The sequence below is a fragment of the Geotrypetes seraphini genome, chromosome 14, assembly GCF_902459505.1.
Source record: "Geotrypetes seraphini chromosome 14, aGeoSer1.1, whole genome shotgun sequence".
NCBI classification, from domain to species: domain Eukaryota; kingdom Metazoa; phylum Chordata; class Amphibia; order Gymnophiona; family Dermophiidae; genus Geotrypetes; species Geotrypetes seraphini.
In genome coordinates, this window is record NC_047097.1 from 72,048,052 (window position 1) to 72,076,010 (window position 27,959).

At 45.8% G+C, this 27,959-nt stretch overlaps 1 protein-coding gene across 1 annotated transcript; it reads right to left on the bottom strand.

Moving 5' to 3' along the window:
• On the bottom strand, window positions 1–27,878 carry SNRPA1 (small nuclear ribonucleoprotein polypeptide A'). Its single transcript, XM_033920239.1, has 9 exons — window positions 27,584–27,878; window positions 24,838–24,985; window positions 24,226–24,304; window positions 15,975–16,021; window positions 10,981–11,083; window positions 3,907–3,986; window positions 3,406–3,481; window positions 1,512–1,605; window positions 1–267 (listed from the first exon to the last, which is right to left on the bottom strand). The coding sequence occupies exons 1-9, from the start codon at window positions 27,663–27,665 to the stop codon at window positions 212–214; spliced, it is 765 nt and encodes a 254-aa protein (XP_033776130.1). The 5' UTR covers window positions 27,666–27,878; the 3' UTR covers window positions 1–211.
• Between the last annotated feature and the right edge of the window lie 81 nt (window positions 27,879–27,959).

Below are 27,959 nucleotides of genomic sequence, written 5' to 3' on the forward strand. Positions count from 1 at the left end.
CCACAGTAAATAAACTTGTGTTTATTAGATGAAATCATGATATAGAAAACTGAACACAGATTTAGTGACTTGAAATTCACAGTACAAAAAAAAATCTGGCAGTTGTTAAGTACGGCGTCAATTTGGAGGTTTCAAGAATTATAAAAAAAAAACAAAAACTTACTGAATGCAAATTCAATACACACAATAAAAAGTGCAATAAAACTGCAACTCAAGATCCATTGAGAATAATATCTTGCTCCATATCCTCTTCTTGTTCTATAGGTCCTAAAGAAAGAAAAAAAAAAACCATAGCAAAGAAAATATCAGGCAGACTTCTTTTTATAATCATCACCCCTGTTTTATTTATACATTGCATTTTGTAAATCAGCCATAAGCAACCAGTTCCAGACAATTTACACAAACATTTACTGGGATTTATTAACCTCCTTTTCATGAGGAGATTCACCCAAAGCAGTTTACAGTAATCAGATGGAGGCCTGCAACAAGTCCTGGAGGGGGAGGCGGGTGGGCAATGACCCAAATACAAGCAGACACCCCCAGTTTATATTTGAGTATATACAGTTTAACTGCACATTTCATTTGTATTCTTTTGAGAATCGCTTTGCAGTTGCATTATGGGCTTTTGTGCCCAGCTTTAGCTTTGAAAATGGGCCTCATTTTAAAAAGAGATCCAGTGTCCCCCGCTGGCCCCAATACAGTTAAACTTTTCTCACTGTCTGGCCACCTTTTTAACTAAAAGCATTCCTTTCCTTATCTCCTATTGTATGTAAACTGTGTTGAATAATTTCCTCTAAAGATAGTCTAAAGGAAACCACCCAACCCCTTTCCTTAACCAAGGGCTAGATTTACTAAGCCCACCAATCAAGTTCCGATCATCCTCCGATCCGCGCATGCAAATGAGGGAGAACTGCATTCAAATGTAGGCAGGCAGCGATTCACTAAAAATAATGAGGGACACTGACTGGGCTGACCGATCCAAAAATAAGCGAATGCTGAGGACCAGTCGCTTAGGTCCTTTCCGACTGCCCTGCCTTCTGCTGCCCTGCTCTCTGCCCCGACTCTCCTGCTCTTTGCCCCGCAGTGCAAGCCCATGGTTTTAACCTGCGTGTTAAAACCATGGGCTTGCAATCCGGGCAGTCGATTGGGGGCGTGATTCCAATCGCCCTCATTTGCATGAGGGCGATTCATGAATCAGCCCCCCAGCCACAGAACTGATCCGTGGCCTTAGTGAATCTGGGCCATAGTGTCAGCAACATGCCAGCACTTCAATGATAAGCTATCAGCTGTACTCTCTATCATTATTACTCCAGATGGAGAGCAAACCTTGCTGGGAGGACAAAAAATGCAACTTACAAAGTCTAGACTGTTAGAAATATGCACAGAGACTGCTTGCATGCAGGCTGTGCAAGAAACAGAGACAAGTGAACAAAGCAGAAATGCAGACCGAAAGTCTTCACAATAACACAACTGAAACTGCCAGCAACGACTATGAAAGAAGAGAAATGGACCTGGTTTGCGTTCTCTGCCCGGGATGTGGCCAGACTGCAATAATCCCTTTAGTCTCTCCACTTCAGCCAGGGTTGAAGCATTAGCAATGGCAATCTGGAGAAGGAAGGAAAACAGCACAATCAACATTAAAAAGGAGAGAAGAAAGCAAATTTATTTTAGTTTTAAATGTATATCCCGCTTTAACCAAAAGCAGGTTACAGCCATAAACAGGATTCAATTGATAACCTAAAAAATACATCTCTTAAAATCAGTGGTTCTTAAACCTATGCTGGGGAACCCCCAGACAGTTGGGTTTTCAAGATATAACTCAATGAATTTGAAAAAGACAACAGGCACACAGATCTGCCTCATACATATTCATTGAGAATATCTTGAAAACCCAACTGGGTAGGGGTGCCCCAGGACAGGTTTAAGGTCTTAAGTTATAAAAAAGTTTACAGCAATCATATTACCCCTCTCCTCAAATCACTTCACTGGCTCCCCCTCCATTTCCGCATAGTTCAAACTCCTCTTATTGGCTCCTCCTTGGAAACTCCGCTCATTGGTCTCTATCTGAATCCTTCTCCTCTGCTGTGCCGTATGTCTGAACTGCCCTATTCAGTACGTTGGGATCCATCTCTTACAGTATTCAGGATCCATGCTGAAAAGCTCACTTTTTTGAAGCTGCATTTAAGTCCTAACCCCAACCCACTTGTCAAAGCACCCATATCTGTGTTACTCCCTCTATAATCCTTTACCTTACCTACCTCATCATTCCCTTTGTAATTCTTTACCTCAGCAGTGTGATTTAGTTTAGTATAGATTCACCATTTGTCCTGCTCCGCGTCACCGCTAGACCACCAGCTAAGGTCCCATGCTCCGATTGCACCCCTCCATCTCTGATCGCCTCCCTCTAAGTCCCAGGGCCGGTTTTATTGCAATGACAATGAGCGATGACAATGAGCGATTCTCAGGTGGGGGGGCTGGGGGAAAACCATGGATAATCGAAACTGCGAATAGGGAGGGGGAAGTGTACTTTAGACTCCATTTGGGAAGCATCAATGACTATGGAAAACATTTTTGTCTTCGCAAAATACTATCTTTTAACAAAAGTTTAGAATAGTTTTGGGCAAGACTGAAAAGGGCTCTGTTGGATAAACGAGTTCACCAATTGGAGAAAGATCAAGATATACAGTATTAGTGGAAAATAATGTTTTTTTAATGCAAGATTCTTTTAATATGCACAGGAAAATTGAAGAGTTAGAAAAATAACTTCAAGGTTTATCAGTGTCCCCAAATCCTGTTGAAATGCTAAAGAAAAGGTTCTGGAAGCTGCATGTCCCTCTATTACTTGGTTTATTATTTGACTCTTAAGAAAACAGGAAATGTGGAAGGGGGAGATTCTAATTTACCAAAAATGTTAGATTCTTTGAGTCCTTTTGATATATTGGAAATTTCTAGTGATCCATCAATCTGAGACTTTGTCTATTTTGCACTGGAATTTGACAGGGTTTGGATTATGAAAATTCTCTTTTAGATATGGCGAAAGCTACATGAAGAAAGCAGTTTTTGCTAATGAGACCAATTTTGATTCAAATTATCCTTGTAAATTTTTTGATCCACAATTAACTTTTTGGTTGACAATTGTAGAACTTTAGCTTAAATTTCTTCAAAATGTTATGCAATACCCATATTAGAGAATCTGTTGATATACATGTTTTTCTTTTTTTCCTTATATTAATTATTCTATATTTTATTATAGACCTGTATTCGTGTTATTACTTGATTTTGGGTTTTTTAAAAATTATTTTCAAATATAACTGCGCATAAGTTCTGTTCCTTATAATCTGATATCTCATTTTGTCAAAGTAGACAACTCTTGCTGACATTAGCATTTCGCTTTCTTGACGCTACCTTAATTGCTTCAACGTCAGCAGCAGATGGCCCAGCCTTCTTTTTGTCAGCGAGCAATCCAACACCTGGATTGAAACTAGGGGAAAAAAACCAGAAAGTGAATGAACCTAATTTAAAACACAGACATAATAAATCAGCTTCTCAGCTTTCAAAGGTGAACTCAAAAGTATTTTATTCAGACCAGTGTAGTATCTTATCTTTGTTAACAAACTGATACAAGGAAGAAGCCTCTCCACCAGAAACACCTTGCTAGATGTAAGCTGCCTAGACATGCTGTTCCATGTCCTCTCACATCTGAATTTGGAAAGTATTCATGTACTCTGACCCTTCACTTCACACATGCCCAGATGCCCAATCATCTCAGAATTCATTCAGAGGCTGCTCGGCAGTGTTCTAAGCCGTAGCAGCCCAGCCGTAGCTTTCCTTTAATGGCAAAGATGCTTCCTAGAAGGTGTTTCTGGAAGTGAGCTCCAATTTAAGGTTGTGTTATCTTTATCTTACGTTTTGGATCTCCTGGCAATATCCTTTGCAAGTTGTGCACCCCGTTTGCCCTTGAACATTTTTGCTGCCTCCTGACGCTCCTGCAGCGATACCACACACAAAGTTAATATCAAGAACATTAGGAATCATCATCTAATGTCTTCCTCCTGCATTGGTTTCTTCTGGGTCTAAAAGGTCTTATTCAAAACATACTCTTCCAGTTTTGTGGATGGCAAGCAGTGACTTATACTTTTACAATTTCTATCCAGGGTCATATTCCTTTATATTAGTCAGGAGTGAAGACATTAACCTGACTCATTACCATTAAATAACCTGGACAGAAATGGTCTTCCTTAGTGAAGACAGAAGCAAAGAACACAATTTAGTCTTTCTACTTTAGCTTTGAGTGCTTCTTTTACTCTTTGACCTTCTGATTCTTTTCCCAGCATCTTGATTTGAATGTACTTAGTTTTTTTATTACCTACTTCTACTTCTAAGGCAAGCTTCTTTTACAAAGTCTCTCTCTGCCTTCTTTGTAAGTACTTTGCACTTGACTTGCTATGCCTTATTTTTTTTCCCCATTATACACACACTAATTATTGGTATTCTGCCTATATACTAGGTGAATCACAACAAAACATCCATAAGAAAAATGTATACATATGCAACCATAAAATTAAACATAATTAAGACCCTTCTTCCATTTTTTGAGGAAGGATGTATTTTTAGCATTAGTAGCTTCCTTCACCTCACTTTTTAAAACCATGCCAATTGTCATTTGGCCTTCCTTCCATTTTTATTTTGTGGAATATATCTAGTCTGGGCTTCTAGGATGGCATTTTTGAAAAACATCCATGCTTTGGATGTTTGACCCTTGCAGCTGCTCCCCTAGTTTGTTTTTTGTTTATTTTGACATTCTCATTTTATCAAAGTGTCTTTTTTGAAAGTTCCATGCTAACCTAGTAGACTTCCTTTGCATATTTATTATAATTTATTAAAATCAAATTTGAGCCAAATGACTCCAGAACATTACCTCTTGCACTAAATTATCAGGGCCATTAAAGACTAGATCTAAAATTAAACCCCATCTTTGATTCTTGAAAACGGCTACTCCATAAAGCAATCCTTTATTTCAGTATAGGAGCTCTACATTTATCCAGCCACCAGGTCTCTGTATAACTGCATGGTCCCAAGTTGCCATGATGGTCCCTTGGGAAACATTCAAAACTTGTGATTAAAATCTGGTATCAAACATTATTTATCACTATATCTTCTAAAACTCAAACTCAGATTTTCTCAATAAAGTTAAGAATTAAAGTTTCAAAGCACTAATTTTGGCTGATTCTTGAAATTTGAACAGGATGGCGATTCTCAGATTGAGAACACCATCCTACCACTATATTTCCATAAAACAATTTAAGCTTCCAGATTAGCCTGGGATTGCGACACCTGGTCTAGTTTTCAGACTGTCTGAATAGCTAGCAACTGTACAATCAGACACCAAGTAGAGAGAGTTATTGCTTGAATTCAAAATAATTCAGATAAATATAAAAGGAAAAACAGATTTCTGTTAGATATCTTCAAAGATGATGATTTTGTATTTAATACAAAGAAATACCTGATCAATATACAGAAAGCACTTCAGAAAACCCAATTAGTATAGCCTTATAAAAAGGTAAAACAATTTTTTTTAAATTAAGTTGTTACACAGCAAATAAGACAATTGGTTAATCTGTTAGAAATGGGATCCATGCTGAAGGGCAGTTTTGAAAACAAGATCTACAGAGCCCCTTTAATGAACTGGGCGATATCTGTGTGAGAGGCCAGAGAGCCTCTTTCTCCCCAAGCTTTGGAAACAGGAAAGGCCTGCTATCTGCACCTTCAGCAATCCCCTTCTGAAGTCCATAAAATCAGACCTTGTAAGGGCTCTATATTATCCACAGCACAAAAGTGCTGAATGGACTTCCAAGGCCTTTGTATAGGCTGCTACCGTCAACAATTTTAGCTCTAAGCAGAGATGAAATGACCACATATGAGTAACACTTGCTTGTAAGGACCGCCTTCTCAACAGCCATGCCATAAGCCCAAAGTGTTCTGTATTCTTGATAGGGATTGGTCCACAAGTGAGAATATCCACTTGGACTAGCAGTCTTGAGGCTTTTGTCTCTTTGGAAGCAACAAGATCCACATACCATGGTTTGCAGGGCCAATCAGGAACCACTAGGACTACCAACCCCAGATGACTCTCCCTACCATAGGCCACAGGGAAAACATGTACAAGAGCCCTTTCTCCGGCCACAGTTGGACTAACGTGTCCAACTCCACTTTTTCAGGCTCATATCTCCCAGGTACTCCAGGTGCTGAGTCAGCTCCAGCTGGTTCTTCTTGAAGTTGACAATCCATCTCAAGCCCTGGAGGAGTTGGACCACTCTTGAAACTGCCAGTTTGCATTCCTCCTTGGACAGGAATCCGAGTAGCCAATCATCCAAATATGGGTGCACTTGGATCCTTTCCTTGCAGAGGTGTGCTGCTACCACCACCATCACTTTGGTAAAAGGGTAAGGTGCCATTGTGAAGCTGAAGTGGAGCACCAAGAACTGGAAATGTTGCTCCAGCACATGAAACTGCAAATACCTCTTGTGGGCTGGAAATATGTGAATGTGGAGATAGGCCATCAAATCGAGGAAGACAAGAAACTATCCCAGCGCCACTGCTGCTGTGACGGACCGAATGTCTCCATGCAGAAATACAGCATTCCAGTCAGAGCCTCTCTTTACTACAATGAAGTATATGGGAGTATCTTCCCCAGTTGGATTCTTTGTCTGGTACTGGTTCTATCCAGTAGCCTTTATACCATTGCCCAGACTGAGGGCTCTTTGGCCGGTGAATCTACAAAGAGATCTGGCCAGTGAAGGGCACAAATCTCGATTTTGTAACCTTCTTGAACAACTTCTAGGACTCAGTCTGCACCTATCAGAGCCTGTTCCAACTAAAAGGCTGATAGCCTGCCCCCTATCTGGGGACATTTGGTCTCTGTCCTGGCATAATTGTGCTCTCTTGGAGATTGGGGAAGGGTGAGAGCCAGAGGCTTGCTATCTCCTAGTCCTGCTGAACCTCTGCATCACTTGGCCTCCTGCATAAGGACATAATCTTCAAGAGTCTTGAAAAGTCCCACATCATATACTACAGTTGTTCAGGGTCTGCTGTCCAGCAAGGCCTTAAAGCAATGGTCTGTAATGCTGGCCATTAGGTCATCCAGACCCTTCCAAATACCCTCTGCCCTGGAAAGGGAAGCCTGCTCAGAATGGCTTTAGAAGCTGAATCTCCTGCCCACTGTCTGATCCAGAGCGTCCATTGAGTGGAGACAGCAAAGGCTGACACCTTGGTCATAACTTCGATGATATACAGAGTGTCTGCTATAATCCACCCCAGATATAAGCTTTATGATGTCCGGATGTGAGGGAGAGAATATGGTCAGGGCAACTGAGCTGCTCATAATTAATTCAGCACTGTGAAGGGGGGGCTGGAAGAACTTCCAGCTCCAATTCTCATAGCGACGTAGAAATAATGCCAGAAAGTGCAGATGCTTTGAACAGCCAGTGTGTGGGTCTTGCTCCTGGTCCAGGGCCACTTACTGTTTTTGACCGCTGCTCCCATGTAGAGAAACAGACTGTCAGAGAAACTGCATCCTGGGACAATAGTGGCATGGAATCGGATTTTCCATCCTCCCAGTCTATGTCAGACTGAACCTCCTGGTCCAGCTCGTGTCCTCGTCTGGTTGGGGTGCATGCTGAGTGTAGATCCCCTGTACCACCACCTCCATCACACTGACTACAGATGTCAAGGACCCTTAACAGTTCAAATAGGCATTCCACATAAGGCTCACAAAATCTGGGGTGAAGCCTTGTACTGGGAGGTCTCGAGGATCCCAGCAGGGTCCCTCTGATGGTCCTCCAGGGCTCCATGGCCACCGAATATCTGTGCATGACTAATGCACCTTCAGAGGGCTCTAGAAAGGGTCTCTTCCTTTGGGAGTGTGACTCTATTGGATCCCCAGCCCTGGAAGAACTCAGTAAGCTGAGCCCAGGGCTCCTACTCACTCTGTTGCATGCACGACAAGGACACTCCTTGGCCGGCCAGCCAGTACAAACCTGGCATGATATAAGGGTAGTAAGGCCTGAGGAGTCCATTCCTGTCGATTTTAAGCCAAAATAGACAGGTTTTAAAATCCAAGCTGGCCATCACCAGTAAAATTGTGCCAAAAACAGCCCATGGGGACTTCCCTGAAGTACAAAAAGATACAGGGAAAGGGAACGGTTTGGCTTTAGCTGCATAAATCTTAAATTAACTTTTGGAGATCCCCCCCCCCCCATAAGCTATAATAGCCTTACTCATTGTGAAATGTACCTGCCTGCTTCAGTTCTGGAATGAAGCTGGAACAAATGAACTTTGCTTACAGGTTTGCTGAATGAACTTGGTCTTCAGGCTGCCAGTTGGATTTAGCCTCAATCCTCAGAAAACCTCGTGACGCGAAGGGGGAGAGGACCATGCAGCTGGTCCACTATTTATCCCGGACAAGCTGGGAAAGAGTCAAATGGCCTGCGCTAAAGTTCCTGCTAAATCAGGGATATTAGCAGCTATGCAGGGGACAACCCCGGGGGGGGGGGGGGGGATATAAAAGCAGGCTGGCTAGTTAGGTATCCTCAAGGGCTGATCCTGCTAGCAGCAGACTTCCGCAGCCTGAGTCTGTGTCTTCTGTCAGGCAGACATCCAACAAGTGGTTACCTCTGAGCACTGACCACACACACAACTCCCCCCCAAAAAAAACCAAAAAACACACACTTAAAAATAATAAAGCCACAGATGAGCAGAAACACCTGAGCAACTTGCAAGAGCAGCAACTTGGGTAGGAGGTGGAGTTCAAAAGATGTTCAACAACATTCTGCAAGCAACTTGTGGGTTCAGATGCAAAACCCTAGTGTTCAGGACCACAAGACACATTGCACTAGAATCAGCTTTTAGTGATTCCTACTATTAAATCTTTGCAGCTTACTGGGGCACAGACTTGTGTTTTTTCTTTTCTATCTTGTGGTTATGCATAAATTTGCTTGGATTGACAACATCTCATTTTCCACTGTGGTATTTGGAAATCTCAATTGCTTAGGTATTTCTTGGACTATCTGATTGAAATTGGGCCTGCTATATGATGAACTTGCATAATTTTTATGACCTGCAATGCTTTGAGCATTTTTGCAACGACAAGTAAAATAATGAAATAAATTAAAGGAAGCATGAGAGATATGTATACAAAATAGAAGACAGACCACAAGGGCTCAATCTTAAAAACAGTGAAAAACACAGAGGTGGCTGAAGCTGGCTGGATGCTGCTCTCTTGTGCCCCCCCCCCACACACACACAGAACTAGGAGTGGTAGGTTGCTCTCACTATTTCATATGGAGTATTGTGTCCAATTCTGCTGGCCATACCACTGAAAGACTACAAAGTTTTAGCAAAATTAAGCAAGGTATACACCAGAATCCCTGTGAAAGGAGACTCCATATCTACAATGCCAGTACCCTCAAGCAGAGGGAAGATAGGGAGATGTGACAGAGAAATAGTTGAAGGGCACCAGCAGGTCCTAAGGAGGACAATGACTTTTTTTAAACAGGATATCCTAAAACAAGATGTCAATTTGGTTGGGGGGGGGTGGGTGGGGGGGGAGGAGAACAGACTAGACTGAAGATTAACTTCTGGAATTTTTTTTCAGAGAGGAAGACAGATGCATAAACATTTCAGGTAACATAGGTTAAAATGAAAAGGCAAAGGATAAGGAGAGAAACACCAGGGGGACAGATCCTAAGCTCCATTAATCTTCAGCAGGCTGGCTGAAACAGGTCCCCAAAGGATATACCTGCCAGCTACAAATTCTTCACCCAGGCAGAGTAGACCCTTATCAAAAGGGATCTCTGATTTCACAAAAAAGACTGACGAGAGCAAAAAACTGCAAAACAAACAAACAAAAAGAAATAAAACTGAGCAGATCAGAAGACATCTCATGCTTGCCTGCAGAAAGAGAAACTGAAGGGGGCAGCAGACTTCAGGGAGAAGAAAAAAGCTGTGATTGACGTCTTTCTGCAGTATGCTCACAAGAACGGACAGAGTGCCCTAAGATTCAGCATACCATTCCGATTGCACTGGAAATTCAGTTGTGGATTAGGAATTGGTTATCTGACAGAAAACAGAGGGGTAGGATTAGATGGTCGTTTTTCTCGTGGAGGAGGGTAAATTGTGGCGTGATGCAGGGATCTGTTCTGGAACTGGAGCTATTTAACTTATTTATAAATGATCTGGAAATTGAGACAAGTGAGGTGTAAATTTGCAGATGACCTCAAAACTGTTCAAACATACACGGACTGAAAAATTGCAGGCAGACCTTAGGAAACTGGGTGTCCAAATAGCAGATGAAATTTAAATGTGGACAAATGCAAAGTCATGTACATTGGGAAAAATAACTCATATCAGTTACCAGATGCTAGGGTCCACCTCAGGGGAGAGGGGTGTGTATGTGCGAGTGTCTAAGAAAAAGATCTGGGTGTCATTGTAATTTTTAGTTTGGTTTCTGTTTTAACATATATCTTTAAAATGCTATCTATAATAGTGTTTTATCTTTTTATAAAATCAAAGTTAAAACAGCCTTCGGTTTTGAATGACACTTGCTGCCTTGATAGCTATCGGACACCTCTCAGCTAACAAGTAATCAAAAAGCCAAATTTTGTTTTATGCTCCTTTTAAACAAAACTGTTGAAGGAAGAGTAAACATTCTATTCAAAAAAACCTCAGTAAAAGTGAGACCTTTAAATAAGGCAGCACTGCTCAAGTTACCCCGTTGTGGAAGGGAAACACCTTGGCTAGTCATGGGTTAAATTTACATGCAAAAGCAGTGTGGTATATATTGCTGTAGTCTAACCATTTAGATCAGCGCAGCAGATCCACCATGCACCAAAATGAAGCTGACAGAAATCCATGACTGGCCTATAATTTCCCTCCAATACCACAATTTTGACAACGATCTTGAATCAAGGCTGAGAAACTTACCTTTAGCTTCACTTTCTGAAAATCCAACACTCGAACTTGTGGAACCTTATGGATCACATAGAGACGGTAATGCTTTTTGTTTATTACTGGGTTCCTCATTATGCTGCAAAAAAAGGTCCACATCCTTGTCAGTTCCACTTTAATCATATCAACACACAATACATTTGTCTCACCTGCTGATTTTCTTTCTTTGACATGCAGGTTGTGTCCCTCCCATCAGTAGATAGAGACAGTGTAAAGGATTTGATATACCAGTTTCCTTATTTTACAACCTGCCCTCCTTCAGTATTATCTTTAACACAAACCCCCAAATTTTCCAATAAGCAGGGAATGGAGACTCACATCTAAGAAACTGAGCCCACAAACATAAGCAAAACAAAAAAATTCAACAATTCAGAAAAACATTGCATGTTAAACATCCCAACAGATTATTTGCAATTAAATGTCTGGTAGGACTTAAGAACTTTAGCATGTAATAGAAGAAGAAATATGCCTAACATCTATCAGATCAATCCAGATGTGTGGGTTGAAATGAACTTTTGAACTTGATGGGCCATGCCTTGACTGAAGGACTCCTTCTGAACATCTAACGGTGACGGGTCAAAAGCGCGCGAGGACAAAGGCACGCCGACAACCGAGTGCGGACAACTGAGCGCAGGGCTTAATCGCGCCAAAGAAAACCCGTATTTTAAAGGGCTCTGATGGGGGGAGTTGGTGGGGAACCCCCCCACTCTACTTAATAGGGATCGTGCTGCCTCACGCTGCCATGTTGGGGGGTGTGGGGGGTTACACTGAAAACTTAACTTTTTCCCTAAAAAACAGGGAAAAAGTTAAGTTTCCAGTATAATGAGGGGGGTTACAATCCCCCAAACCCCCCACAACGCCAGCGCGATCTCTATTAAGTAAAGTGGGGGGGAGGGTTCCCCACCAACACCCCCTGTCGGAGCCCTTTAAAATATGGTTTTTCTTCGGCGCAATGAAGTCCTGTGCTCAGTTGTCCGCGTGCCTTTGTCCTCGTGTGCTTTACATTACACTACATTAGAGATTTCTATTCCGCCTGTGCCTTGCAGTTCTAAGCAGATTACAAAATTGGGTGAAAACTGGACATTTCCAGGGAGTTTACATATACATAACAAGTTTACATAACAATAGCAATACATACAAATTAGGAAGATTATTACATAACATTGAGGGACAGAATATTCTGGTTACAGATGGAGGTTGCTTACATAGTGTTAAGGGAAGCAATATTCTGATCCCGGGTGGAGGTTGTATTTTTAGGTTTCTGAGTATGATTTTGGGGAAGGTTTGAAGAATTTGGCTAGGGGATACTATAGGGGTGGTGTTTATTCACCCCTTTAGACTATGAACCCATCTAACTGATAATACCTTGCAAAAGAATGTAGGGATGCCAAGTTGCAGCCTTACAAATCTCCACCAAGATCCTGGTTACTTCAGCCCAAGATACTTTCCCCCCCCAGCAGAACAAGTTTTAAGGTATTGTTTGAGAAGCTGATCCTGTCTCTTTGAGCCATTTACCCTTCCTTCAGCTCACCAAAGAGGAGAAACAACTAAGACTCATTCATAACCTCCAAATATACCATCAAGACCCTGCACACCTCCAGATAATGCAGAAGCTAAAACGCTGCTCCATAACTCTGTGAAATAACAAAGATATATGATCATCGATGTCAAAAGGCGAAGCCACCTTAAGTAAAAATGAAGGAACTATCTGGAGGGAAACCCCAGCAAGAAACTATCTGCAACTCAAATTCTTCTTGCTGGACAAATTGCTACTAGGAAAACCACATTGTTCTACAGAGTGGTTCAAACAATGAGGATGGCAAGGTTTGGATGGAGCACTAAACCAAGATTCCAGGACAGTTTACACACCAGCAGCTGGAGGTGTACAGACCCTTTGAAGAAATGAGTCACATCTGAGTGACAAGACAACAGGTTAACTTGTACATGCTCCTAAAACCACATTGATACAGCAACCTGCAGCATCAGAGAAAAATTAACCAAAAGTCCTTTGAATTTTGCACACCACATCTCAGAAAGACCTTCAAGACTCCAGCATGGGTCAATATGGATCTTTTCTGCATCTGCAGGAGTACTGAAATTACTATACTAGCATATCATTTCTCAGATGAGGCCTCTCAGGAGCCAAGTCATAAGACAAAAAGGAGAATGGATCTTCCAAGAAAAATCCCCTCAGAGTCAGACCAGGACCAATCCAGAGCAACCAGAATAACTAATTAAGGATTTACTGCTATCCTCTACAACCCCTACCCAGCAGAAGGCAAAAGGGAAATACAAGAGTACAGGTCTCCCTCTGCATTTGCAGGGGTTTGGGGCTACAGGTGGAAAGCTCCAGTAATTTGCCATCAAGGTAATTATAAAGTTATGGGGGAGGGGTTTAAGTTCATAGAGGGTGCCTGCTACCTTTGTGCACAAAATTTCCCAAAGCCCATAAACCGCTGAGCAGCAGCTCAAATGCTGAAGATAGAAAGGTTGCTGCAAGCTTCAGCATGCGCACACAGTCTGAACACTGATGCAGCTACAACAGGGCCTGGCTGGAAATGGAAGTGTGCATGCTGCTTCCGGAGCGTGCAGATCGTTACGGTGTAATAGACATAGTGGTAGGGCTGCAGTCATACAGAGAAGGAAGTACAGGACTTAGAAACATAGAAATAGACGGCAGATAAGGGCCACGGCCCATCCAGTCTGCCCACCCTAATGTCCCTCCCCTACCTTTTCCCTGTGAATAGATCCCATGTGCCAATCCCATTTGGCCTTAAAATCAGGCACGCTGCTGGCCTCAATCACCTGCAGTGGAAGACTATTCTGGACTACCCTCAAGTCATGACTCCTTATACAGGTATTCACATTTACTGTAATTGATGGAACTTGTGAATAACAAGTCACGATTGCCAAACCCGCGAATATAAAGGGACACATGTACCCCCCCCCCCCAAAGGCCATGGTTGCTAACCGACCACCTATGCCTTCTGAACCCTCTTTCCTCCAGCTGAAGAAATGCTGAACCTTTCATTCTGACTTCATACACTACTGAAACACAGTCCTTCCTTGCTGGTTGTCATGCCACAACTGTGACATTGTCTATGCATTATCTCAAATCTACTGATAACAACCCCAGACTACAAGATGTTCACAAAAGAAATAAAGACTATACTCTTCAAGAAATCCCTGAAAAATCTTAACACCACGAATACCTTCCTCTTCCCATCTCACCGATACTACCTGATCTACTCTTTACCGCTACTAGAAATAACCAATGTTTTTCTTTTGTAACAGCAAGGTAATGGCGGAATAGAAATCTCTAATGTAAAGTAATGATGATTTACGCTGCACTTGTGTCTTTCCATTCAGAGTGTACAGTGGCACTTTCATTCCCTGGCAGTAGCAGTTTGAAAGCTTTCAAAAGCTTTACAAATTGCTCTCAACTTCAACCTGGCCGATGGACACTAGGACTCCCACGAAACAGAGTTTGTACAGAGTAGCCTTTACTGCCAGCTTTTTTCCTGGAACTCAACAAGGATAAAGCAAAGGTATCTGCAGGATGGTGAGAAATCTCTGGAGTGCAGTCCTGCTTGGAGGACACTGTGGACCCACTGGTCCAATGTGATCTGGGTTCACTCCAAGGAATGGAGGCTACTGCCCCCCCACCCAGCTGTTCCTCTAAGGAAAGAATCCCTTGCCCACCACTGCAGCCCTCTTGAGCCTCTGGAGGTCTCTGCACCCCCTTCAGTTTTCCTTTCTTCTCAGAATGAAAGGACTGATCTTTAGTCAGGAACCTAGAGAGTCGAAAGAAGACCCTTTGCCTGGATCATAGTGCTTAAACTCTCTAAAGGCCAACAGCAGGCTGTGTGAGGGGTTTGAATAGACAAGGAACTAGCCAGAATTCATCTCCTCCCCAAACCCAAATGGAAGTCATTCCTGATCCTTTCTCCTGTGACCCCAAAAGCACTGAGCATCTCCAATTTTCTCCTGCATTGCCAGAGGTCTCCCACCTGCCACACCATCTACTCTCCAGCTAACATCACCAAAGATCGCAATCCAGCTGCACTCAGCTACCATCTACAGGAGACAAACAGTGAAGATAAGCAGGCTGCATGATGCCTTTTGTAAGTAGTACACTGAATTCTTTATCCTGTCTCCATCTGCTGAACAGGGGCATATCCGGTCTGGTCTAACAGTCAATATGGAGTTATTTTTATGGGACTCATTTTTCAACCCCTCCTTCTTTTTTTTTTGCTATGTAGTACAGCATTATTTTTAACATGTTATTTCAAAATTTATATACTGTATATTACCTATACAGTTTACATAGCCACCGTCATAAATAATGGACAGTACATACAAATTAAATGGTTACAAAAACTTTGCTCAATCTACTAAAACATCAGCATCTCAACATAAGGCGGCGTTTACGAACAACATTTTCTTAAAATCTAGTCTGCAAAATCACGGAACTCCTGGCAAAGCATTCCAAAGCTTTGCACCCCCCACCGAAAACAGTGTCGGCAATCCTGGAATGAGAAATTGTCACTCTATCACCCACACATAATTTTATACTGTTTTCTAATCTCAAACTCCATCCGGCCTGTAGAACAGTAGGAGATGCATTATTGACAAAATTTTAAAATGCACTTTGTGATTCTTGATATCCACAAATTAACTAATGCGGGGATCTATATTAAACAGTCTGGTTTACGTGTATAAGAAGAAATGAACCACAGGAAAAAGCATAGGAGCCATCTGATTTATGGTGAATGCAGCTGTGAAGATGTACAGCAGGCAAACAAAGTGAAAGGCACATTAATACAACTTTCACACTACACTACACATGGAAGGACAGAGCTCTGTCCGTTGTGACCCAACAAATTCATGCTCAGTCTTCAAAGACTGCACTGTTCCACTCAAAAAGCGTGACAAAGGAAATAGAATTGATTAAAAGTTGTACTGTTTACCTCAGATAGGTCAAAGATTTAATTGTTGCCAGAGGATCCAGATCACCCTGAAAAAGGAAGACATTAGTTAACTATTATATAAATCACTTTTACTAGTTATTCATTAATTAGTGATTACTGTCAAAACATTTTATGTTCTATAGATCATGGGTATTATAATGCTATAGCAAATGTTTGCCTAGATTTTACTACAGGAAAAAAAATAAAAAAAAATCACACAACACAAACATATTTGCTTAAACCAGGGAGATGGGGGTTCAATGCACTAAAGTGTGAAGCCACTTGTCAAGAAATATGCTTTGAGAAAACAACCCCTCTCTCCTCTAATACACAATTTTCAGCAACGTACCCTTTGAGAAGTAAAGCCCCAAACCTTCACTTATCTGGGAAGCTAACTCTAAGATGATGTTCTGATATACTGCTAGGAGTCAGGGCTGCCATAATATTAAAATCTGGAATGGGAGCAGGATGGAATAGAAACAAAGGGGAAAAAAAAGAAGGGTCCTACCTTCCTTTTCAATCAGCCTATGGATGGTTTCTTGAGCCCATGATGGATTTGAAAAGGCAGGGCTTGACTGAGGGCTGGCATTTTTTTCACCCCTACTTCTATTGCCCAGAGAACATGTACTTAGGAGCGAGCAGCCGAGACCCCTTCCTCTCCCTGTATCCAGTGAAGCTGGAGATGTATAAGGAGAAGAGGATCATCTCTTCAGCCACAACTCCTCCTTCACAATAGGTCTAGATTTACTAAGGTTGTATTCTCATCCTCAAGAAAGGGGGTGGGGGAGCTTTGTAAATGCACCCCTGCAGGCCACTGGCAAAAGTACATAGTGGCTCCCTTCTCCCTCCGTTTCACTCCAAACTTTAGCCCGTGTCATTCTCTAATTTAAGCTTGAGACTAGTTATCAATATGTAAAAACTTTAACACATCTTAGATAATTGGCAACTGAATTCAATGATTAAAGCAAAAATTATAGAAGCTGCTTTTGGATTTAAATGAAATGTTATCAAATGACATTTCTTTCTTGGCTGCCTTTCATGTGGCAACAAGTCTTCTCTGCTGATCACTCCTACTAGTTACAACAGTGGTCTCCAACTCAAACCCTTTGCAGGGCCACATTTTGAATTTGTAGGTACTTGGAGGGCCTCAGAAAAAAATAGCTAATATCTTATTAAAGAAATGACAATTTTGCATGAAGTAAAACTCTTTATAGTTTACAAATCTTTCCTTCTGGCTAAGTCTTAATAATAATATTGTCATTTATAGCTAAAGAGACATATGATCACTTTTGTGATTATGATAAACATACCGAGGGCCTCAAAATAGTACCTGGTGGGCCGCGAGTTTGCGACCACTGAACTACAACATCTTTCCATCATGTACCAAGCTGATAAAGGAGAAATTAGGTTCTTACCTGCTAATTTACTTTCTTTTAGCTTCTCCAGACCAGTAGAGGTTAACTTTACGATTGGGTATATATCTAATCATGACCAGCAGGTGGAGACTGAAAACAAAACTTTGGGACAGTATATCCTAGCCCCTCCTCTCTATTTCCCTCAGTCTGCCGAATAGCCAAGCAGAACCAAGAACTGGAAAACAACAGAGAGAAAAAACAATACTCCGAAAGGAGTAACAAATAACATACCCAAAAATGCTGTTGGAAAATGCAGAGGAGAAATTCCCGAAGGAATAAGGTCCCCACAGCTCGCCAGCTAAGCCAGCCGAGCCACAGCCGCTGCTCTTCAATTCTCCCCGGCCCTAGAAAAATACTAGAACCCGCAGCAAAAACCAAAAACTGCCCGCGCAACAGCCCCAACAACAACAACAACAGACAGGGTGGGGACCTCTACTGGTCTGGAGAAGCTAAAAGAAAGTAAATTAGCAGGTAAGAACCTAATTTCTCCTTCTTTAGCACTCTCCAGACCAGTAGAGGATAACTTTACGATTGGGACGTACCAAAGCAGTCCCTCTCACGGGCGGGACCCCCGAAGGGCCGATACCAGAACACGCTCACCGAACACCGCGTCCCGACGCGCCTGAACATCTACCCGATAATGCCGAACAAATGAATGCAAGGAGGACCAAACCGCAGCCTTACAAATATCCACCGGAGGCACGAGCGACGACTCAGCCCAAGAAGCCGCCTGACCCCTAGTGGAATGAGCCTTGAGAAACTCCGGAACCGGCTTCTGACTCAGAAGATAAGCGGAAGCAATCATCTCCTTGATCCAACGCGCAATAGTAGCCTTAGAAGCGCCAGCCCCCCGACGAGGACCCGCCAGAAGCACAAAGAGATGATCGGAGCTCCGAAAATCCCGGGTCCGCTGCACATAAGCATGGAGGACCCGACCGACATCCAACTTGCGCAGCTGTCGTTGCTCAGAAGAACCCTCCCGACTACCCAAGACCGGGAGGACCACCGATTGATTGACATGAAAAGGAGAAACTACCTTCGGCAGAAAGGAAGGAACAGGCCGCAAAACAACTCGCTCCTTCGAAAACTCCAGGAAGGGAGCCCTACAAGAGAAAACCTGTAGCTCAGACACCCGTCTAGCGGAAGTAATGGCCACCAAAAAGACCGACTTCAGCGTAAGGTCCTTCAACGAACAGCCATCCAACGGCTCGAAAGGAGGGCGCACTAGAACAGAAAGAACCAGATTGAGATCCCAAGAGGGAATCGAGGGCCTTATGGGAGGCCTGATCAACTTGGCCGCCCTAAGAAAGCGAATCACATCAGGAATGGCTGACAACCGCTGACCTGTCACCAGCCCCCGAAAAGCCGACAGGGCCGCCAGATGAACCCGAAGAGAAGACCAGGCCAGGCCCCTATCCAGGCCATCCTGCAAAAACTCTAGAATGTTAGGCAGAGAAGCGCGAAAGGAGACCACTCCCCGCGCTCGGCACCATTCCTCAAAAAGACGCCAAACCCGTACATAAGCCCGAGAGGTAGAAAGCCTCCGGGACCCCAAAAGTGTAGAGATCACCTTGTCGGAATATCCCTTCTTACTCAGGCGGCCCCTTTCAAGAGTCAAGCCGTAAGACAAAAGGGAGACGGGTCGAACATGGGAATGGGACCCTGCGTCAGAAGATCGCACTCGAGAGGCAGAGGAAGAGGATCCGCCACCAGATGCCTCACCAGATCCGCATACCACGGACGACGAGGCCAATCCGGAGCCACCAAGACCACCAGCCCCGGATGGCGAACAATGCGAAGCAGTACTCTGCCCACTAATGGCCAAGGAGGGAACACATACAACAGCCCCTCCGTTGGCCACGGTTGGACCAGAGCATCCAGACCCTCGGCCAGACCGTCCCTGCGACGACTGAAGAAGCGGGGTACTTTGGCGTTGCCACTTGTAGCCATCAGATCCATCAGGGGCTGCCCCCAAGCACGCACTAGCAACTGAAACGCCTCGGCGCCGAGACACCACTCTCCCGGATCCAAGAAGTGACGACTGAGGAAGTCCGCCTGAACGTTTTCTACCCCGGCAATGTGAGAGGCCGAGAGGTCCAGAAGATGCGACTCCGCCCAAACCATGAGCCGAGCCGCCTCCTGCGCCACCAGATTGCTCTTGGTGCCCCCCTGACGATTGACATAAGCCACCGCCGTGGCATTGTCCGACAGGACTCTGACCGACTTGCCCAACAAAAGGGAGTGGAAAGCCAACAGCGCCAGCCGGACCGCCCTGGTCTCCAACACGTTGATCGACCAGGAGGCCTCCTCCGTGGACCAGGTTCCCTGAGCTGAGTGACCCAGACACTGGGCCCCCCAACCCAGGAGACTCGCATCCGTAAGGAGCACCGTCCACTGCGGAAGATCCAGACCCACCCCCTGAACTAGGTGAGGGGTCCGGAGCCACCAACGCAGACTGCAGCGCGCCAAGCCTCGCAGGGGAACCGGAACATCCATCCCGTGCCTCTGGGGAGACCACCTCCGGAGCAGAGCATACTGGAGAGGACGCATGTGGGCCCGCGCCCACCTCACCACGTCCAGGGACGCCGCCATCGACCCCAGGACCTGGAGGAAATCTCGCGCCCGAGGACACCGGGACGCCAAAAGCAGGCGAATCTGAGACTGCAATTTGCTCACCCGGGCCTCTGGGAGGAAGACCTTCCCCAAGGAGGTGTCGAACAGCACCCCGAGGTACTCCAGACGCTGAGCCGGAACCAACCGACTCTTGGAAAGGTTGACCACCCAGCCCAGCGACCGGAGAAACTCCACCACCCGAGCCGTAACCCGGGAGCTTTCCTGCAACGACTTGGCCCGAATTAACCAGTCGTCCAGGTAGGGGTGTACCAGGATGCCCTCCGACCGCAAGGCTGCCGCGACGACCACCATCACCTTGGTGAACGTCCGGGGAGCCGTGGCCAGCCCAAAGGGAAGCGCACAGAACTGATAGTGCCGACCCAAGATCGCAAAGCGCAGGAAACGCTGATGAGAGGCCCGAATAGGAACATGCAAGTAGGCCTCCGTCAGATCGAGAGAAGTGAGAAACTCCCCCGGCTGAACCGCCAGAATGACCGACCGCAGCGTTTCCATACGGAAAGAGGGAACCTTGAGAGCCCTGTTGACCCCTTTCAAATCGAGGATGGGCCGAAAAGTCCCCTCCTTCTTGGGCACCACAAAGTAAATGGAGTACCTGCCCGTGCCCCACTCCGGGGGGGGCACTGGAACTACTGCCCTGAGATCTAGCAAGCGCTGAAGGGTCTGGCGAAAAGCCTGCGTCTTCCCCGGAGTCTGACACGGAGAAGCGAGGAAAAAATCCGGCAGAGAGCGGGCGAACTCCAGGGCATAACCGTCCCGCACCACCTCCAGGACCCACTGATCGGACGTGATCTCGGCCCATTTGGGAAAAAAGTCGCGCAGCCGGGCCCTCACCGGAACCAAGGGGGGCGCCGGCAAGGCGTCATTGTGCAGGACGGGAAGCGGGGGAACCGGCGGAGGGGTTCCCTGCCCCCCGACGGGCCCCCCGAAAGGGCTGCATGCGCTGGAAGAACCGACCCCGGGAAAACCCCGGAGACTGGAAAGAAGCAGCCCCACGCCCAGGGCGATACTTGCGAAATTCCCGCAAATGCCCCCGGGCCGCACCACCCCGAGACGCCGGGCGGGCACGGTCCTCCGGCAAACGGGGAACTTTCGAGTCCGACAGAGTCTGAATCAACTTATCCAAGTCCTCTCCAAATAAAAACGACCCCCGAAAGGGAAATTTAGTAAGCTTAGCTTTGGACGCAGCATCCGCCGCCCAAGCGCGCAGCCACAACACACGCCTTGCGGCCACGCCAAAAGCCATGGACTTAGCCGAGATCCGCACCAAGTCATACAGAGCATCCGAGAGGAATGAGGCAGCCATCTCAATCTTCGCTACCTCCTGATCCACCAGAGACCAGTCGTCAGACTCGCGATCCAAGACCCGCTCCGCCCACCGAAACACGGCGCGAGCGACCAGTCCCCCACAAATAGCCGCCTGGACCCCAAAGGCAGAGACTTGAAAATTTTGCTTAAGGATGGTCTCCAATTTGCGCTCCTCAGAGTCCCGCAAGGCAGAACCGCCCTCAACAGGCACGGTATGCCGCTTGGAAATAGCCGAGACCACCGCATCCACGACTGGCGAAGCTAACGTAGCCCGATCCCCTTCAGGAATGGGATACAGGCGAGCCATGCTGCGCGCCAGCCGAAACGGCGTCTCCGGCGTTTTCCACTGCTCAAGAATAATATCCCGAATATCCTGATGCATAGGAAAAGAGCGGGAAACGGAACGGATCCCTCGTAACAGAGGGTCCCCCACACGCGGAGTCTCCGGCGGCGCGTCCTCAAAACGCAAAGCCGAAGAAACCTGTTGAATAAGGTCAGGCAGCTCATCTCTCTGAAAAAGGCGCACCACGGACGCCTCGTCACTGGAGAACGGGAAACCCGACAACCCGCCGCCAGCTTCCGTCCCCTCCAGAGGGTCCTGGAATTCCTCAGAAGGGTCCAGGTCCTCCTCCAGACCGACACGTTCCTCCGACCACAAATCCTCGTCCCACGACACCCGCGGACGCTTGGACAAGAGAGGCGGCGGAGGGGACGTCACGTCAGACGAGAGAGGCAAAGCCGCAGGGAGCGCGGAGGAAACCCCACCCCCCGAGACCCCCGGGCGCAACCGGGACCCCCAGCCGCCTGAAAATAGGCTTTGCATAATGAAAAGAAAAAATCAGGGGAAAAACCCCCCGAGGGTCCCAAGGGACTCCCTGCCACAGCAGGGGACCCAGCAGAAACCTGCCCCTGCTTAGCCAAAACAGGGGGAAGGTCACCTGAGGTGGAAGACAAAATGGAGGGGCCAGACAGAGAAGATGGCGTCTTTCCCGCCAAAACAGCTCCCTCCATAGCCTGCAGCGGCTGAGAGACCTGAATAGTCTCAGCCGCTAAAACAGGCAAGCCGGCATCAGCTGTCAAAATATCAGCTGAGAGGGAATCCTCTAAAACCCGACCGTCGGCGGCTCGGGGAATCCCTCCGTGGGCGGACGGAGAAGACCGGGCTTCTCCACCGTTCCCTGCCGACTCGCGAGGCACCATCGGCGGGGAGCTCTGGGCGCCTGCAGCCGCTGCCGACGGAGCTCCTCCACCGCACCGGCCTGAACACCGCTTGCACAGGCCGGCCGCGAGTGCCTCGCGTCTGGAGCACAATGAGCACTTTTTCCCTTTAGAAGTGCTCATTGCTCCATACGCGACCTAGCTGTAAAAAAGTGCCGGTTAGTTGAAAAAATACAGTAAAATACAGTTTTCTTAAAGGGATACAACCCTCCAGACCAGCACTACCTCAGGATTTTTTTTTTTTTTTTTTTTTTTTTTACACAGAACAGACTCCACAGGCTCTCGAAGCAATATGCCTTGCTTGATTTAGGGGGCAAGGCTTACTGCTGAGGCTCCTCTAAAAAAATATGGGGAGGTGGAGGAAGTGGGGGGAGGGACCCCGCTCGTGACCCGCCGGGTTTGACACCCCCGAGGTCGGACGAACCCCCAAACAGAGTCCGTCCAAGCTCCGTCCGGCTAAAAACAGGGACAATAAACCTCTAAACAAATTCCAACAGCCCTACCAAGGGAGATGGGTACAGATCACTCAACACCTGCTGGAGACTGAAAGAAGACTGAGGGAAATAGAGAGGAGGGGCTAGGATATACTGTCCCAAAGTTTTGTTTTCAGTCTCCACCTGCTGGTCATGATTAGATATATACCCAATCGTAAAGTTAACCTCTACTGGTCTGGAGAGTGCTAAAGAAGCCTCTGTTACTTCAACAGATTTATCCATTATTGCTGGCATCAAGGAACATTTCCAACAATTAATACACTAATTTTCCTGTTCATCCACTACAGTTTAAAAGTTCTCTTCTACACCCATATATAAAAGAATCCAATTACCTTCCCTGAAGATGTAGAAAACACAGGCAATCTTTGGGAAGGTTGTTCCAAAACCAGATCAAAACAGAAGGCTCTATTTGTGATTTATAAACAGTTGTACAGAATATTGTCCCTTTTTATAATTTAATAAAAAAAGATTTAAATATAAAATCATAAGTGTTCGAGGCTTGTGCAAATGAAGACATGTCCGTGGGGACGGGGCAGGGACAAACTTTGTCTCCATATTCTCTACTCCACACCCAACACCATCACCTATTCTCTCACTACTCCGGAGTATTAGACTGTTTCTCCCTGTCCGAGAGATCAGCCACCACTCAGGAAACCATCCCTCCATACCCAATAAGACACTTGGACCGCCCCCCCCCCCAAACCAGTTTTCTCCCTTCCACCAGCTAGCCATCAGAGCCCACTGTCCTGCTATCTGTGCCCACAGAAGTTTCCTCAGGGTGGTGGACACGTGGAACGCGCTTCCGGAGGATGTGATAGGCCAGAACTCTGTACAGGGGTTCAAGGAGGGTTTGGATAGGTTCCTGGAGGATAAAGGGATAGAGGGGTACAGATAGAACTTGAGGTAGGTTATAGAAGTGGTCAGAAACCACTTCACAGGTCACGGACCTGATGGGCCGCCGCGGAAGCGGACCGCTGGGCGAGATGGACCTCGGTCTGACCCAGTGGAGGCAACTTTTTATGTTCTTATGGAGTGGGGAGCAATTGGATATCTTATTGTAGGAGACACATTTGCAAAACAAATGAATTATTTGTTTTATTTATCTCTACTGAAGTGTACAATTATTTAAAACCAATTCAATGTATTACAATTTTAATAATGAATAGAGAAAAAAAAAATACTTACCAATTCCATAATACTATTGCTTGTGAGTATCAGTTCGTTTAGATTTGGCAGGACCTGTTCAATTCCCTCACCTATACGACTAAAATTTCAGAAGTGTTCAAAAATCTTGACATAACAAGAAAAGCACACATCAACCATCACTTAGCAAAATAAAGTATCTGTCCTGTACATCTGTATTCTTTATTGCTAGTGGAAAGCCATGGTATTCTGCAGTCTAACAATTAAGAGGAGCAGTGTTTGAAAAGTCTTCTAGCATTTACTGTCAAGGAGATACAGCATTTACAGTCTAGTCCTAACTTGAATTACCCCTCCACCCTTGCATCTTTTTATTTATTTTTTAATCTTAACAGGAGTTGGTAGCAAAATACATAGCCAGTGACCCTTTCCCACCTCCATGCATTTGTTCCTTCTCCACTCTTCATCTGACCTAAGTACATCCACTAACCTGTTCCTCTTGGGTTCAAGGTATCATTACCTCATCTATCTAAAAAATCCACTGTTCACCAAGAGAGGACAGGTAGATTTTTAAATCTTCACTAGAACCTGTTTTCACACGAATTTTGACAGTTTGTTTGCTTTGAGTTTTACAGGATCAATAACTACAGTACTTACCATATTCTGTTATTGTTCATCAGTAATGCTTTAAGCCTTTTTAATAAAGGAAAGCCATCCAACTTTCTGATTTCATTATCAGAGAAATCAAGAGTGTCAAACTGGTCCAGTGTGGCTCCCAAGTTTTCAATTACAGGAATCTTATACCCTGTTAAAGAAAATAAACGACATGAATGATGTTCTGTATTTCTTTAGTTTAGCTTTTGTAGTCTCTTCACCAAAATTCACACATTAATGAACCCAGGGATACAATATAAAATATATAGTAACATAGTAAATCACCCTCATATTTATGCTCCATGTGGTGGCAAAGCTTCTGCAAATCTGCCATTTCTTGGTCACATAAAATTACTCTCTCTTCAAAGTCATTAAGTCTTAGGTTTTCTAACAAACATGGACGAATTCCAATTACTATCAGATCAATGCTTTCAATTGATGGGTGGTGCTATTCTAATCACACAGCTGAACAAAGCATATCTCCCCATAGTTCGTTGAAAAGCTCTCACAAAACACTATTGTAAAACTGTGGTACAAGCTCTGTCTGTAGCAAGACTGCATATAAGGCTGTTTACCATAGCCTCTAACATTCTAATGGATCCAGCTTAGCCAACTTTTATCATTAAGCATAAAAATAATGTCAGAAATAGAAACGAGCGCTTTGATGGTGACAAGTACTCTCCATTTTGAAAGAAAGGCGCACTTTCAATGACCTCATTATATATGATCCTGGCTCCAAATGTCTCATATCAAGATAAGGAGCATATCATTTCCATCTTCATTCATGGGGGATGTGGTCAGCTTGAGAAAGAAAATACCATAGCAATTCCTATAGCAGAGGTGGCCACCTTTGTCCTTGAGGGTCACAACCAGTGGGATTTCCCCAATGAATATGTATGAGATCTATTTGCATATTCATTGAAAGAATCCGGTAAACCTGACTGGATTGCTTCCCTCAAGCACTGAGGTTGCCCACCCCTGTTCCATCAGGTAATGTGCAGATCATGGTGACCTTATCCCAGGGGTAGGGAACTCCGGTCCTCGAGAGCCGTATTCCAGTCGGGTTTTCAGGATTTCCCCAATGAATATGCTTTGAAAGCAGTGCATGCAAATAGATCTCATACATATTCATTGGGAAAATCCTGAAAACCCGACTGGAATAGGACTCTCGAGGACCGGAGTTCCCTACCCCTGCTTATCCCAACAAACCAGGTTGCAGTGTTGTGCTCTGGTTGGTGAGGTGCCAATGAAGATATGGAATCTCATGGAGTTCCACAGGGGTCGGTGCTGGGACCGCTCCTGTTCAATATATTTATTAACGACCTGGAGGTGGGAACAAAATGTGAGGTCATTAAATTTGCAGATGACACCAAACTATACAGCAGGGTCAAAAACATGGAGGACTGCGAAGATCTCCAAAAAGATCTGACAACACTGGAAGAGTGGGCCAAAAAGTGGCAAATGAGCTTCAACATAGGGAAATGCAAGGTCATGAATGTTGGGAAGAAGAACCCGATGTTCACTTACAAGATATGGGGGGGATCACCGCTAGGGGTGAGCAACCTTGAAAGAGACCTGGGAGTGATGGTAGACACAACATTGAAGGCGTCGGCGCAGTGCGTCACAGCCTCAAGGAAAGCAAACAAAATGTTGGGTATCATTAAGAAGGGTATCACGACCAGGACGAAGGAAGTCATCCTGCCATTGTATCGTGCAATGGTGCGCCCGCACCTGGAGTACTGTGTCCAGTACTGGTCGCCGTACCTCAAGAAGGACATAGCGGTACTTGAGAGAGTCCAGAGAAGAGCAACTAGGCTAATAAAGGGTATGGAGGATCTCTCATATTCTGACAGACTGAAGAAGTTGGGGCTTTTCTCCCTGGAAAAGCGGAGACTTAGAGGAGACATGATAGAAACCTTCAAGATCATGAAGGGCATAGAAAGAGTGGACAGGGACAGATTTTTCAAATTACGGGGAACCACAAGTACAAGAGGGCACTCGGAGAAATTGAAAGGGGGAAGGTTTAGAACAAACGCCAGGAAGTTCTTTTTCACCCAGAGGGTGGTGGATACATGGAACGCGCTACCAGAGGATGTGATAAACAGGAGCACACTACAGGGCTTCAAAGAAGGTCTGGACAGGTACCTGGAGGACAAAGGGATTGAGGGGTACAGATAGGAGTAGAGGTAGGTTATAGGGATAGGATTAGAGACAGTACAGAATTAGTCAGGGACACTGTTCAGGCAACTAGGCCTGATGGGCCGCCGCGGGAGCGGACCGCTGGGCAAGATGGACCTCTGGTCTGACTCAGCGGGGGCAACTTCTTATGTTCAATAGGAGTGGTCCTTCAGTTGGTGGACAAGCTGAGCTGAAGATTGGACCTTTATTGAATGGTCCCTTGAGGACAAAAAAAAGATGTCAAGTCTCTGAGGAATTTTAAGAACAAAAATCATTAGCTCGAGAAACCGCTCGCGCCTCACCTCACCCCCCCCCCCCCCCCATTAGCTCGAGAAACCGCTCGCGCCTCACCTCACCCCCCCCCCATTAGCTCGAGAAACCGCTCGCGCCTCACCTCACCCCCCCCCCATTAGCTCGAGAAACCGCTCGCGCCTCGCCTCACCCCCCCCCCATTAGCTCGAGAAACCGCTCGCGCCTCACCTCACCCCCCCTCCCCCCATTAGCTCGAGAAACCGCTCGCGCCTCATCTCACCCCCCCCCCCATTAGCTCGAGAAACCGCTCGCGCCTCACCTCGGAGATCGAGCTCGCGATCGCGCACAGCATTCGTATACTGAGCCGCCTGCTCGATCAGCTCGGCCGTCAGCTTCACCATCCTCCTCACACACTGCGGGCCTGGACCTCCTCCCAGCAAGGCCTCTTCGCCGCCGCCGCCGCCGCTCCTCCTCTGTTGCCCGTCTCCTTCTCCGCTGCTACCGCCACTTCTCGCCTCCCTTCTTCGCAGCCGCTTCAACCGCCCGGGACACCTCCTACCGGAACGCACGCGGCCTACCTTCCGACGTCATTGAATAGACGATTCGCGCATGCGCGCGCGTTAGACGCCGCTCCCACGTCCCACCCGGAAATGCGCAGGCGAGCTAGTGGAGCGCCGAAGCCCTCATCGATCCTT